General features: G+C 39.7%; 1 protein-coding gene across 2 annotated transcripts in view; it reads left to right on the top strand.

Moving 5' to 3' along the window:
- pgm3 (phosphoglucomutase 3) overlaps positions 1 to 15,702 on the top strand; it is a 111,584-nt gene that overhangs the window by 3,059 nt on the left and 92,823 nt on the right. For both annotated transcript variants that reach the window (XR_007934459.1, XM_028797870.2), the window contains exons 3-6: positions 6,442 to 6,626; positions 10,371 to 10,438; positions 14,244 to 14,377; positions 14,501 to 14,696. Coding sequence is in view for 1 of the 2 variants with exons in the window: in XM_028797870.2 (XP_028653703.1) it covers positions 6,442 to 6,626; positions 10,371 to 10,438; positions 14,244 to 14,377; positions 14,501 to 14,696 (583 nt within the window). In the remaining variant the exon portion in view is untranslated. The remainder of the gene's footprint in view (positions 1 to 6,441; positions 6,627 to 10,370; positions 10,439 to 14,243; positions 14,378 to 14,500; positions 14,697 to 15,702) is intronic.

Consider the following 15,702-nt stretch of genomic DNA (forward strand, 5'->3'; position numbering starts at 1 on the left):
CAGTCTTTAAAAAACAGATGACAATCCCCGGTGCTTCTTCTCTGTTAGCGTCTCACCTGCGGGTTCTGCAACAGGCGAGACACTCTTAATGCAGCTGACCTTCTCTACACCGTCCTGCTTCAGCTGTTTGGCTCGCCTGTTCAGCTCACTGTTCAGCTACACGCGAGCCTGCACTCACTCGCTCGCTCTCCCGCACCGACTGCCTGCCTGCGCGCGCGCTCGCTCTCTCTCTCCTCTCTTTTACTTCTTCTCCCCCTTAACCGGCTCGCGCTTCTCTATATATGCGGGGAGGACATGGCAGCTGCAGCCCATCAGCCACAGGAACAATCATGGATGTGGGCAGTTTCCCATCTGTGCACTTAAGTGAGAAACGCAGACACCGCAGATCGCGGCTCGCAACTGCTACCACGCCCCCTCGCTAAGCCGCGAGCTATACCCACAGCCTGGCTCGTGGCTCGTTACGTGAGCCAATGCTCGCGTTTAGATCTGAATTTTTCGCTCATACTTTCCTCGTATTTTGAATTTCTCGTATACAGAGGTGATCGTATCTCGAGGTTCCACTGTGTGTGTGTGTGTGTGTGTGTGTATATATATATATATATATATATATATATATATATATATATATATATATATATATTATATATATACACTCAGTATCTGAGCATCTGGAGGTCTTGCTATCAGAGAATGTAGAAAAGCTTTTAATAGAGTGTAATGGTAATATCTCTTTACTGTACTGTGGAAATATGAGTTTGCATCCAACATTTATGCCTTGATCTAGTCCGGATGACTCGGTTCTAGTAAACAATATTAATTACATTTACTTCACAATAATGTGGAACCAGGGAGAAATTTTCACTGTCTTCAGTATTTTTTTAATTGCTACAAAACCACTGGCTTTATATCTTCAGCCACTCAGTCAGAAATAAATTAAAATAAAAGGGAAGGAATGTACAGTAAGATGTATCACTCTATGCAGATGATATTGATTGTATTAAATTTGGCAGATGAATTTTTCAGCACCTCCTGGGTTAAAAATGAATTTGCTCTGCCAGTCAAGTCACTCCCACACCATACAAGTGTTTTTCGCTGGTTAACAATAAGTCTTAACCATCAGAAAAATTTAGGAATTTGGTTGTTAGACTCTAACTTCAGGAAAGCTATTACCTTGATATTTTTTTTCGTTACTCCTTTTGTCAACCAGCCATATCATCAGCTAGCTGGGTCTTATGATAATTTTTATTTCTACTAAAATGTAACAATTTTATGAGTCTATTACTGTTCATTTAAATCCATCTTCTTCTTCTATCGGCTGTTCCCGTTAGGGAATGCCACAGCGGATCATCTTCTTCCATATCTTCCTGTCCTCTGCATCTTGTTCTGTTACACCCATCACCTGCATGTCCTCTCACCACATCCATAAACCTTCTCTTAGGCCTTCCTCTTTTTCTCTTGCCTGGTAGATCTGTCCTTAGCATCCTTCTTCCAATATACTTGGCACCTCTCCTCTGCACATGTCCAAACCACTGCAATCTCGCCTCTCTGACTTTGTTTCCCAACGGTCCAACTTGAGCTGACCCTCTAATGTACTCATTTCTAATCCTGTCCATCCTTGTCACACCCAATGCAAATCTTAGCATCTTTAACTCTGCTACCCCCCAGCTCTGTCTCCTGCTTTCTGGTTAGTGCCACCGTCTCCAACCATAACATAGCTGGTCTCACTACCGTCCTTTTGACCTTCCCTTTCACTCTTGCTGATATCCATCTGTCACAAATCACTCCTGACACTCTTCTCAAACCATTCCACCCTGCCTGCACTGTCTTTTTCACCTCTCTCCCCATTACTCTGTACTGTTCATCCCAAGTATTTAAACTTATCCACCTTTGCCAACTCTGCTCCTTGCATCCTCACCATTCCACTGACCTCCCTCTCATTTACACACATGTATTCTGTCTTGCTCCTACTGACCTTCATTCCTCTCCTCTCTAGAGTATATCTCCACCTCTCCAGGGTCTCCTCAATCTGCTCCCTACTTTCACTACAGATCACAATGTCATCAGCAAACATCATAGTCCACGGGGACTCCTGTTTAATCTCGTCTTGTCAACCTGTCCATCACCATTGCAAATAAGAAAGGGATCAGAGCCGATCCCTGATGTAATTCCACCTCCTCCTTGAATGCATCCGTCACTCCTACTGCAGACCTCACCACGCACACACTTCTCTCGTACATATCCTGTACAACTCTTACATACTTCTCTGCCACTCCCAACTTCCTCATACAATACCACAACTCCTCTCGAGGCACCCTGTCCTATGCTTTCTCCAGGTCCACAAAAAGGCAATGCAGCTCCTTCTGGTCTTCTCTTTACTTCTCCATCAGCACCCTCAGAGCAAACATCACATCTGTGGTGCTCTTTCTTGGCATGAAACCATACTGCTGCTCACTAGTCATCACCTCACTTCTTAACCTAGCTTCCACTACTCTTTCCCATAACTTCATGCTGTGGCTCATCAATTTTATCCCCCTGTAGTTACTACAGTTCTGCACATCCCCCTTATTCTTAAATATCGACACCAATACACTTCTCCACTCCTCAAGCATCCTCTCGCTTTCCAAGATTCCATTAAACAATCTAGTTAAAAACTCCACTGCCATCTCTCCTAAACACCTACATGCTTCCACTGGTATGTCATCTGGACCAACGGCCTCTTTTTCACCAACAGTTCATTTAAATAAATTTGCATGCTAAGTTTTGTAAATATTGCATGGATGTAAACTCTTCGGCTCTGCTATATTAAAATCTGTGAAAGTGTCCTGAACATCTCGTGTTTTATAATTCCAAAGAAAATAAAAGTGTGTTTTACTTTATGTAGTTTCAAAAATAGCTTGAAACCTTACAAAGGAATTTGTTGAGTAAACAGCATTACCATGCAGGTAAATGAGTGAGATACTTTTTGGTGATTACATATTACTAATTGTTAACACAATTATCACTCACTGCTTGAGTGTCCTAGTTTCAATTCCTGGTTTGAACAATGTTTGCATATTGTCCCTGTATTTATGGTTTTCCAAAAATTTATAAGTCAAAGGTGTACTGATTAATGAGTCAAAAATTACCCCTTCTGTGCAGGTGTGTGGATACCCTGAAACTGACTTATTTATAAGAACACAAGGGGGCTCTGCCCCCTGCTCGCTTCGCTCGCCTACCCCCGGCGTTGGGTATCCTGAAATACATTGTTTATATATCCGTCAGTCGAGCTCGTTCGTTTTGAACCCGTGCCTGCTTTGCTTCCGCAGTTTCAGATGTGTGTTTACTTCACTCCGCAGTGGTGCCACTCACAATATGGCGGTGAAGCCTGCGCCTTCCGTACTTTATGGACCCGTGGGGCCTCTGTAGCCTCTTCCGTTTGAATCTGGGCTGCAGCGCAGAGTCCTCTTATTTGTGTGGCTGTGTCGGTAGTCGTTAGCCATGGGCGCGTTGTTGCTTCATTACTCATTCACGTCAGTTGAGCTCTTTCATTTTTGGGCCGTGACTCCTTCGTGCGCGGTGGATAAGACTTCACATGCGGATTATGAGACGCGCGCTGTACGCGCCTGCGCAGTACGTCTCATGGTCCCATCGCCGTGTCCCTGCATCCATGCCATCCGGTTTACCATTCTTGGCTAGTAATATGGATTGTTTAATATTGTTTCAAGACCGCTATTACCATGGATTTAAAAGAATGTTAAAAAAAAATCAATGAATGAATGAATATACTTCTGAGCTTGGAAATAGATTAGAAGTCTTTGTAACAAAAAAAAAAAAAAAATTGCTACGCTGTTTATAGTTGTATATTAGAAGCTGAACTTTGTATGTCCATACTGAAATTAAAAATTGAGGATATTCAGTTTGTACGTATAAACTTGTTAAATTCTTTACATTTCAGATCTGTAAAGTTATGCAGCTAAAAAATAAAGGTTACTGGTACTGAGGGCTTAATGTAACTTATCTTACAATAAAAAGCACATTTAAAACATTTACAAATGTGTAATATGGCACACATTGTTTAGGATAGCATAGCAAAATTTGTTCACCATTTATCTATTTTTGAATAGGGAATGTTGAAGTTAAACCATCCATCCATTATCCAACCCGCTATATCCTAACACAGGAACATGGGGGTCTGCTGGAGCCAATCCCAGCCAACACAGGGCACAAGGCAGGAACAAACTCTGGGCAGGGCGCCAGCCCACCGCAGGGCACCCACACACCAAGCACACACTAGGGACAATTTAGGATCGCCAGTGCACCTAACCTGCATGTCTTTGGACTGTGAGAGGAAACCGGAGCACCCAGAGGAAAACCACGCAGACACAGTGAGAGCATGCAAACTGATCGCAGGGAGGATCAGGGAAGCGAACCCAGTGCTGCCATGAAGTTTAACCAAAATAGCAAAAAAAAAAAAAAAAATCCTGAAATGAACCTGAATGCAGAAAGACCCCTGAAGAAGTACTACGTTAAACCCCTGTGTTTCCAATAGGGTAGCTTGCACTAACTGCTTGCCCCCATAAAAAATACTGGCCTTTGTCATATAGCCTATGTGATACTCTCCAAATTATTTAACTTCCCAATGAATGCTTCAGTTGCTGAAATATGGAAGCAATTGTTTTATGGACTTGTGTTTTAAGTCAGTTTGGCTAAAATCATCAGACAAATACACATTTGTATAAGATAATTAAAATTTGGAAAAAAGTTTACATCAAAGTGCTACCTGCTCTTGCCTTTCCTGTTTTTTTCTATTAATGTCTTCAAGTATAACATTGTGAAAACATAAAAAGATGTAATTGAACAAAATGTATGTGTGTATAGAAAATAGGACAGAGTGATGAAACTTGTTTGTGTTTTGCGTACGTGACAAAAAGCATGCATACTTTCTGGAAGTTTCTTTTGATGATGTGTGTGACAAGAAAATATACCTTTAGGGTAATGACTTTACAAAAACTGGAAAAGTACAATGAGTCAGGATGCTATTTTTTGCTTACATGGTCAACGATCAGGAGATTAGAAAGGTATAAAAGAACAAGGACATCTGCGCTCGAGGCAGATGAAGCGCGGTGTCCTAGGACTGTGTTTCTCTGACATTTTACCCTTGCCTGGTATGTATTAATAAAAGGTTTTGACTAATTTTAATTTTCTTCTCTGTCTTCAGTCACAAAAAGTGTCCACAACATTCAATTTCCAATTAAACTTTCAGCCTAGTTTATGCAAATTTAATTTAATTTAAACTATTTTCCTCACAGTACAGGCTACTATCATTTTATTTTCCATTACTGAAAATACTGCTTTGTGTGAATAAATATTTGAAATAATGCTTATCAGACTAGCCCTACACTATATGGTCAAAAGTATGTGGACATTCCTCCAAATGATTGAGTTCAGGTATTTCAGCTGCACCTGTTGTGTACAGATGTATAAAATCAAGCACATAACTATGCAATCTCTATTGACAACAATTGAATAAGTGATACTGAAGAGTTCAGTGATTTAAACGTGGCACAGTCATAGGATACCACCTTTATCCAAGTCAGTTCGCAAAATTTGTTTTGCTAGATCTCCCCACTTCAATTGCAAGTGCTATTATTGCACAGTAGAAGCATCAAAGAGCAGCAACAGCACAACCATGAAGTAGTAGACCATGCAAACTCGTGGAGTGGGACAGCCAAGTACTGATGAACAAATCTGGGTTTGGTAGAATCCAAAGATGACACTACCTTCCGCACTGCACAGTGCCTACTGTAAATTCTTGTGAAGAATGGATAATGGTGTGGGGTTGTTTTGGAGGGTTTGGCCCAGGCTCCTTGGTTCCAGTGAAGGGCACTGTTAATGCTACAGCATAGAAATACATTTTAGACATATGTGTAGTTCATTGCTTCTGGCAACAATTTAGAGAAGGCTCTTTTGTGTTCCAGTATGATGTTCCCCAGTGCACAAAGCCAGACCCATAAACACATGATTTGACAAATTGTTTTTATTGGGAAACTTAAGAGGCCTCCACAGAGCCCAGACCTCATCCCTGCTGATCACCTTTAGGATGAACTGGAGCACAGAAATTCAAGGAAATTCTTCTTGTCCAACATCTGTACCTCACCTCACAAATCCCCTTTAGGCTGAATGGACACAAATTCCCACAGACCGACTTCAAAATATTGTGTAAAGCCTTCCTAGAAAAAAATGTGGAGTCTGTTACAGCTGAAAAGGAATGGGGCCACTCTAGATGATCCTGTGTCCACAAATGGCTTAAAATAGAAAAACAGCTTTAATTTCTTTGTAAAACTATAAAACTTTTGTGTAATATCATTGTAATTTGGTGATATAGATGTATTTCACTGGTTTTTGCAAAAGTAAACAATTACTAAACATTTTGATTTCCAATTTTATTTTTGTTTTCTAAAGGAAGACAATGGTGTAAAATTAGTAGATCCATTGGGAGAAATGCTTGCTTCAGCATGGGAAGAATATGCGACGCAGTTGGCCAATGCAGAAGAAAACCAACTTACAGTTATTTTAGAAAAAATAATTCAAGAAGAAAAAATTGAAATGCATATAGGAGCTTTTGTAGTGGTTGGGAGAGACACCAGGTAAGCATACAAAGAGAAACTTTCTAATAATCCATCCATCATTCCATTTTCCCAACCCACCTATCCGTAGCAGGGTCATTAGGAGTCTGGAGCCTATCCCTGCAAGCACAACAGTTCCTAGATAGGGCATTAGTCCATCGTAGCTTTCTCATGTGATAATACAACAACATTTATTTATATATCATCATTTTCATACAAAAAAAGTAGCTCAAAGTGCTTTACATAATGAAGAAAAGAAAAATAAAAAACAAAGTAAGAAATTAAAATAAGTCAACATTAATTAACATAGAATAATAGTAAGGTCCGATGGCCAGGGAGGACAGAAAAAACAAAAAAAAAACTCCAGACGGCTGGAGAAAAAAATAAAATCTGCAGGGGTTCCAGGCCATGAGACCGCCCAGTCCCCTCTGGGCATTCTACCTAACATAAATGAAATACTGTAGTCCTCTTTGTATTTAGGGTTCTCACGGAAGGACTTGATGATTATGGTCATGCAGACTTCTGGCTTTTAATCCATCAATGCTGGAACATCACAGTGCTTTGAATAGATGGTGGTGATGTAAGCCGCCACCACAAAGAAACGGAAGAGAGAGTAGGGGTTAGTACGGATTTTAGAGCCACCATGAATAGTTATTATAATGAATTGAATATACGGAGTATCAGGATTAAATTATCCAGAGTTACAGATGGAAGCCAAATGGCCAGATTTAGTGGTGCAAGGGTTTCAGTAGTTTTTAGTCATGAAGAGTGGAAAATTAACCCGTGTGCCAACAGTATCTAATTGAAAGCTGAGACAGGATACATTTAATTCTACTACTTATTTCAGAAAATACTGAGAACATGGTCTGTCACATTTCTGCTTAAAAGAATACTTAGGTTTGAAAGTTGAATTAAAATTTGAGTATCTTGAGATACTGTTGAACAACTAGGAATTTCACTTAACAACATTGTAGGATACTTCAGATTGCTGTTTTGCATTTGTTCGTCACTTTCCAGACCAGTCTGTTCAGGATTTTGGCTGAAAAGAGAGACTGATCGAGGAGTCTGAGTGTCTAGGCTAGCAGGGGTCCTGGATAAAAAAAACAAGATCCAGGCCTTTAAAGACCTCTTGGGCACAGCCATCAGCAGTGTGTCTGTCTATATAGAGAGAGTGTCAACTGCATTGAGAGGTTTACTTGCCCTGGCAGCAACATTCATGTATCTGGTGACTCTTTCTATGAAGTCAGTAGATGGATTGAGAGAGCATGGGTAATCAAGATGTTGCTGGAAAGTGGTGTGTGGTGGTCCCGATATATTTGCAGAATGACAAAGGTCCAAGTGTTTAGAGTCATGGTGCTTCCTGTTTTGCTATACGTATGTGAAACAATGAAGCTATCCAGTGACCTGAGACAAAGACTGGACTTTTTCAGTACTGTGTTTCTTCGGAGCATGCTTGGGTACCGCTGGTTTGACTTTGTCTCAAACAAACTGTTGCTCACGAAGTTCCAAATGAGGCACATTACCTGCAATTTAAGGGAGTGTGTTTTATGGCACTATGGCCATGTGGCATGATTCCCTGATGGTGATCAGGTTCACAGGGCCCTCATTGTTGAGGAAGACACAAGCAGCTGAACCAAGCCAAGCGGATGCCCATGTAACACCTGGCTGTGGCAAATAGATCGTCATTTCTGGAGGGTAAGACTTGTCTGCCTGGGGGCATGCTAAACAGGATCTAGAGCCGTTTTCTCGTGTGGTTTGTGCGGCAACACACTGTACCAGTCGTGTCAAGTTGGGAAGCATGCACATGTTAATAACGAGCTGTACATTTTACAGAAAAGTAATGTAGTCCTGCAAAGCAATCGGTGCTTAATTTGATTGAGTTTTAAAGAAAACTCCATACTTTTAAATTTCATCAAATGCAGTCTTTCTAATTTATTCTTTGCTTTGAGTGTCAATGGCTGATCTCCATCCTCGTAACAGCCATCAATCCGCAGAATTGTAGCGTGCGAGTGGAGGGCCAACCAATCGTATGAAGAGAAGTGCAGAGATGGTGCTTGTCAGTAACGAGGCTCTCATTGGAGTAAAAATTAGATTCATTTGCAAAAACCCACATTTGCACTCATTTGATGAAACTGGAATACAATTAAGACTCGGCACACAATTGATTATAGAATCTTTTAATAGGTCAACCAGTGCGTACCATCATAAAACAAAAATACATCACTGTATCATAGACTACTACCACAACTTCTGGACACACAACAACATTCTGCATTGTAGGTTGAATGTTTTTAGGCTACACAGCGTATTGTGTTCATGGTCTGTACTACTCTAGGAATTTATGTAGGAATTTCTGAAAGCTCAGGACAATGGGCTGGGCCACCCAGGGATTGCTTATGGGGCCACATGTGGCCCGCAGGCTGCCATTTGAATAAGCTGGCCCAAGGATAATGAATTCAAAAGCTAATTAGAGGCAGGAGTTGGCAAACCTGCAGTGCAATCAGTGAATCAAGATTGGAGGTTTGGTTTAGATCTGTTTTGACATGATGACTTGCATAAAGCTGGAAAGAGTTACAAAATTTTTTTAAAAATAGTTTAGATATACAGTATATCATTCCACAGTTAGGTAAGCTGTGTTTAAGTGAAGATGATTCAGTACTGTGGCTACTCTCCCTTGAAGTTGGTACCCGGCCAAGACAACTTAAAAGGCACAATGCAGAATGCTTATTGAACCCCAGAGTAACAGCTAAAGACTTGAAAGAATCATTGGAACAGGTTAGCATCTCTGCTCATGTGTACTATTCCCTTGGTACGATACTAAGGAGGAACCTGTTACTCTTAACATAAAACCTTGCTTCATGCTAAAGTTTACCAAAGACTACCTTGACAATTCACAACACTATTGGAAAATGTTTTATGGACTAATGAAACCAAGACTGAATTGTTGGGGAAGAATGTATAGTAGTATGTATGACCAACATCATCCCATTAGCAAACGAAGGTGGAGGGAGAACCTTAAGTTGAAGCAGCATTTTTCCCTAAGGTCCTGGACAGCTTGACATCATCAAAAGCAAAATTAATTCTGGCTGTCATCCTGCTGAAGCTCGTCAGAAGTTGGGTAATGCTTCAGGACAATGACCTTAAACTTCAAAGTAAATCTAGTACACACAATGTCTTAAAAATAAAAATCTGACTTTTGGAGAGTTAGAGATAACAGTTAGCCCAGCTTGAATATCTTTAAGATGATGAAGAAAAAGTGGAGCACCTGGATAAGTATCTATGTAATGAAAAGAAAATGCAAGCTGCAACTTAAAGTGACTGAGCCAGGATTCAAGCCTAGTAAGTCTAGCTGTCCTAGACTCTGCAATTGAAGGAAGTGAATTGCTTAAATTTAAAAAAAAAAAAAAAAAAAAAAAAAAAAAGGCCAAATGCTATGCTTTGTTTTAAGAAATGTGTTCACTTTTAAACTTTTGCCTTTCACAAATAGGAAGCATTTCTGTACTTAGACTTTTTAATTACATTGTAGGTCTTTGAAATAGTGATATGCTCTCATAATAGAAATCAATTGTAAAATCTTTTGTCTAAACTCTTGTTCAGTGTGCCAAATTTCACACATTCAAGAAAGGTTGCTTACTAGAGCTTTACTGTTAAGTATTTGTTAAAACTTAATGTGTGTCTGTGGCACTTGATACACTGTATGGCTGGTTTAAAGTTCAGAGGTATTTTTTATTTAAGAAGTATTTTTAATAAACTGTTTTTTCCTAGGCCAAGTAGTTTGAAGCTTTCCCAGACTGCTATTGATGGAATAATTTCGCTAGGAAGTAAACATAAAGGTATGTATAAATGTATAAGCACTTGAATTAAACTAATATTTGAACTGAATGTTTTAACAGCCAATGCCTCTCTTTCTGCTATGAATGGGGGGGAATCATTTTTCATGTATTCTTCCATCCATTTGCTGAACCCCATAATAGGATCCATACTGTCACGTGTACAGAGTACAGTGAAATAATCCATGTAATGTACAGTTAGGTCCATAAATGTTTGGACAGAGACTGCTTTTTTCTAATTATGGTTCTGTACATTACCACAATGAATTTTAAATGAAACAACAGTTGAAGTGCAGACTTTCAGCTTTAATTCAGTGGGGTGAACAAAACGATTGCATAAAAATGTGAGGCAACTAAAGCATTTTTTTTAACACAATCCCTTCATTTCAGGGGCAGATACTGATAATACATATTTGCAGCAAAGAAAATGTGGCTTAATGGCGATATCAGGTTTTCCCAATATTGATGTAGTAAAATTGTTGCAATGATAAGTCTGTCTGTTTCAGTCATGTCGTGCATTTAGGAACCTCTGTTCAGTGGATGTGCTAGTCCATATGTTTCTTCTTAATTGTGGGTCTTGTTGCCTTTGTTCATCAGACATTCCAGTTCTGCTGTGGACGCCAGACAACATTACACCTAGCCATGGACGAACATGGGACATTATTTTATTTATATAATTATATGTAGAGAAAAGCCAAGCAAAATGACACCTTTTATTGGCTAAGTAAAAAGATTACAATATGCAAGCTTTCGAGGCAAATCAGGCCCCTTCTTCAGGCAAGATAATAAAGGGCCTGAGTTGCCTCGAAAGCTATATATATATATATATATATATATATATATATATACAGTGCATCTGGAAAGTATTCACATCCTTGACATGTTTCTGCAGCTTAATTGGAGTCCACCTGTGGCAAATTCAGTTGATTGGACATGATTTGGAAAGGCACACACCTGTCTATATAAGGTCCCACAGTTGACAGTTCATGTCAGAGCACAAACCAAGCATGAAGTCAAAGGAACTGTCTGTAGACCTCTGAGACAGGATTGTCTCGAGACACAAATCTGGGGAAGGTTACAGAAAAATTTCTGCTGCTTTGAAGGTCCCAATGTGCACAATGGCCTCCATCATCTGTAAGTGGAAGAAGTTGGAAATCACCAGGACTCTTCCTAGAGCTGGCCGGCCATCTAAACTGAGCGATAGGGGGAGAAGGGCCTTAGTCAGGGAGGTGACCAAGAACCTGATGGTCACCCTGTCAGAGCTCCAGAGGTTCTCTGTGGAGAGAGGAGAACCTTCCAGAAGGACAACCATCTCTGCAGCAATCCACCAATCAGGCCTGTATGGTAGAGTGGCCAGACGGAAGCCACTCCTTAGTAAAAGGCACATGGCAGCCCGCCTGGAGTTTGCCAAAAGGCATCTGAGGGACTCTCAGACCATGAGAAAGAAAATTCTCTGGTCTGATGAGACAAAGATTGAACTCTTTGGTGTGAATGTCAGACGTCACGTTTGGAGGAAACCGGGCACCGCTCATCACCAGGCCAATAACATCCCTACAGTTAAGCATGGTGGTGACAGCATCATGCTGTGGGGATGGTTTTCAGCGGCAGGGACTGGGAGACTAGTCAGGATAAAGGGAAAGATGACTGCAGCAATGTACAGAGACATCCTGGATGAAAACCTGCTCCAGAGCGCTCTTGACCTCAGACTGGGGTGACGGTTCATCTTTCAGCAGGACAATGACCCTAAGCACACAGCCAAGATATCAAAGGAGTGGCTTCAGGACAACACTGTGAATGTCCTTGAGTGGCCCAACCAGAGCCCAGACTTGAATCCGATTGAACATCTCTGGAGAGATCTTAAAATGGCTGTGCACCAACGCTTCCCATCCAACCTGATAGAGCTTGAGAGGTGCTGCAAAGAGGAATGGGCGAAACTGGCCAAGGATAGGTGTGCCAAGCTTGTGGCATCATATTCAAAAAGACTTGAGGCTGTAATTGCTGCCAAAGGTGCATCGACAAAGTATTGAGCAAAGGCTGTGAATACTTATGTACATGTGATTTCTCAGTTTTTTTATTTTTAATAAATTTGCAAAAACCTCAAGTAAACTTTTTTCACGTTGTCATTATGGGGTGTTGTGTGTAGAATTCTGAGGAAAAAAAATGAATAATCCATTTTGGAATACGGCTGTAACATAACAAAATTTGGAAAAAGTGATATGTGCTGTGACTATTTTCTGGATGCACTGTGTGTGTGTGTGTGTGTGTGTAATATATATATATATATATATATATATATATATATATATACACAATTACATATATACAGTACTGTGCAAAAGTTTTAGGTGTGAAAAAATGCTGTAAAGAAAGAATGCTTGCAGAAATATAAATAATGATTGTTGTTATCAATTTACAAAATGCAAAATGAGCGAACAAAAGAAAAATCTAAACCAAATCAATATTTGGTGGTACTACCTTTTGCCTTCAAACCAGCATCAATTCTTATAGGTACACTTGCACAAAGTCAGGGATTTTGTAGGATTATAGTCAGGTGTATGATCAACCGATTATACCAAACAGGTGCTAATGATCATCAATGTCACACGTAGGTTGAAACACAGTCATTAACTGAAACAGAAACAGCGGTGTAGGAGGCTTAAAACTGGGTGAGGAACAGCCAAACTCTGCTACCAAGGTGAGATTGTGGAAGACTGTTTCATGTCATGGCAAGATTGAGCACAGCAACAAGACACAAGGTAGTTATACTGCATCAGCAAGGTCTCTCCCAGACAAAGATTTCAAAGCAGACTGGGGTTTCAATATGTGCTGTTCAAGCTCTTTTGAAGAAGCACAAAGAAACGGGCAACGCTGAGGATCGTAGACACAGTGGTCGGCCAAGGCAACTTAGTGCAGCGGATGAAAGACACATCAAGCTTATTACCCTTCGAAATCGGAAGATGTCCAGCAGTGCCATCAGCTCAGAACTGGCAGAAACCAGTGGGACGCAGGTACACCCATCTACTGTCCAGAGAAATGTGGCCAGAAGTGGTCTTCATGGAAGAGTTGCAGCCAAAAAGCCATACCTCCGACGTGAAAACAAGGCCAAGCGACTCAAGTATCCACGAAAACATAGGAACTGGGGTGTAGAAAAATGGCAGCAGGTGCTCTGGACTGATGAGTCAAAATTTGAAATATTTGGCTGTAGCAGAAGGCAGTTTGTGGGTCGAAGGACTGGAGAGTGGTACAATAATGAGTGTCATCAGGCAACAGTGAAGCATGGTGGAGGTTCCTTGAACGTCTGGGGCTGCAATGGAGTTGGAGATTTGGTAAGGATTAATGGTGTTCTCAATGCTGAGAAATACAGGCAGATACTTATCCATCATGCAATATCATTAGGGAGGCGTATGATTGGCCCCAAATTTATGCTGCAGCAGGACAATGACACCATAGCCTTTTTTCAACTGTGGATAATGCTATTTTTAACATGACTTATGTTTGGTTGAAAATATACCATATTTTTATTGTCTATCACATTGCTTTTTAACTGTTAATGTTGCAGAAAACTGTGTATAATGATTAATTTGATTTTGTGTTGCAAATACATTTCTTCCATAGACATTAATTCATCTTTTACAGTATATATATATATATATATATATATATATATATATATATATATATATATATATATATATATATATATAACAGAAGCATTGCATGTGTAGTGTTTTGTGAGGTTTTAATTGTATAATTACAAACCTATTTATTTAAAGACTTGTATCATGTTTTTGATATATTGTGCCTGCAGATTATGGTCTTGTTACAACACCACAGCTTCATTATATTGTTTGCTGCCACAACACAAATCAGATGTATGGCACTGCTAGTGTTGAAGGATATTACGAGAAGCTCTCGAAGGCATTTTTGGAGCTCACAAAACAGGTAATTAAAAAAAAAAAAAAAAAAATTCTTTACTAATATATGTATCTAATTCTATGGTAGATCTGTTTCTTAATTCTAAGCTTGAATGCAAATGCTCAATTTTTTTTTCTGTCCATCATTAAGACCCCAAATCGCACAGATGACCATAAACACCTGAAAGTGGATGGTGCGAATGGTATTGGAGCGCTTAAACTTAAAGAGATGGAAAATTATCTACAGAAGAAATTGCTCATCTCTCTGTACAATGATGGCACTGCAGGAAAGCTCAATCACCTTTGTGGAGCAGATTATGTCAAAGTCCAGCAGAAACGTCCAGAAGGTACCTTGAAAATGCTTTCTAATATAAACATAAAATGGAAGAAAATGTTAAGATTATTAAGCATATGGAGTTGGTGTAGGGCTACATCAGTTTGCATCTGCAAATAAAAAACAAAATATTTGTGCTTATTGTTACTACTTTATAACAAAAGAAAGCAACTTCTTAAATCATACATCCACCGTTAGTACCTCTTTTCTTTTCTGTTCAAAGTTGCTGGCTGAAAAACCTAGATAGTTGCCTTTGCTCACACTGGCTAATTTGGGAATTGCTAGCATGTCATTAAATTGTGAGAGAAAGCAAAGTTATAGGCAGTTGTATTGTTGTTTATGATAACTACAGAAATATGCATTATATTTTCATCTTTGAACACACCTATATTTTATGAAAATTATGCAAAAATTAAAGCTTTAATGTACTGTATCTTGAAAATACAGGAAAAAAGGTCATGATTGTGCAGTCTTTTATTATTTCATGTAATCAGTGATGTGTTGTACGTAAGCAGGAACATGCTGTAAACTAAAAATACTTTTGTGCTACAATTTTTGTGTTGTCTAACACTAGTAGCATAACCTTCTAGCTGCTTGTTGCTTGCTTGTTTATCTTTATTTGAATCAGCTAGAGTCTAGTCTAGAGGCTGCTAGACTGTTGAGTTTAGCACATGAGCTTTCTTCTTTCAGCAAAGCCCCCATAGCAGGTGGCCATGATGGTTGAAAATTGCCCCTTATATGTTCTAGGATTTAAGCATAGAGTCCATTCCGCCAGGGAGTATTGGGCTTAACCTGTAATTCTTGATCATAGTACTTGTTAATGTTTGGTTCTGTTTTTTCTCCTTCACCCATTCTCTCATAGTAACCAGTAGTCTCAAGGGTATATAGTTTGGGGGAAAAAAGAAATGCCACCAAAAGTAAAACAGTTAGCCTAGCTAACTTTCATGGTCCAAATTTTTAATAAACCCTTCCTTATAATGCTATATTCTAAAACAACAGACATTCATGTAATACAAGTG

Source organism: Erpetoichthys calabaricus, chromosome 3, assembly GCF_900747795.2.
Source record: "Erpetoichthys calabaricus chromosome 3, fErpCal1.3, whole genome shotgun sequence".
In the NCBI taxonomy this organism is placed as follows: Eukaryota; Metazoa; Chordata; class Cladistia; order Polypteriformes; family Polypteridae; genus Erpetoichthys; species Erpetoichthys calabaricus.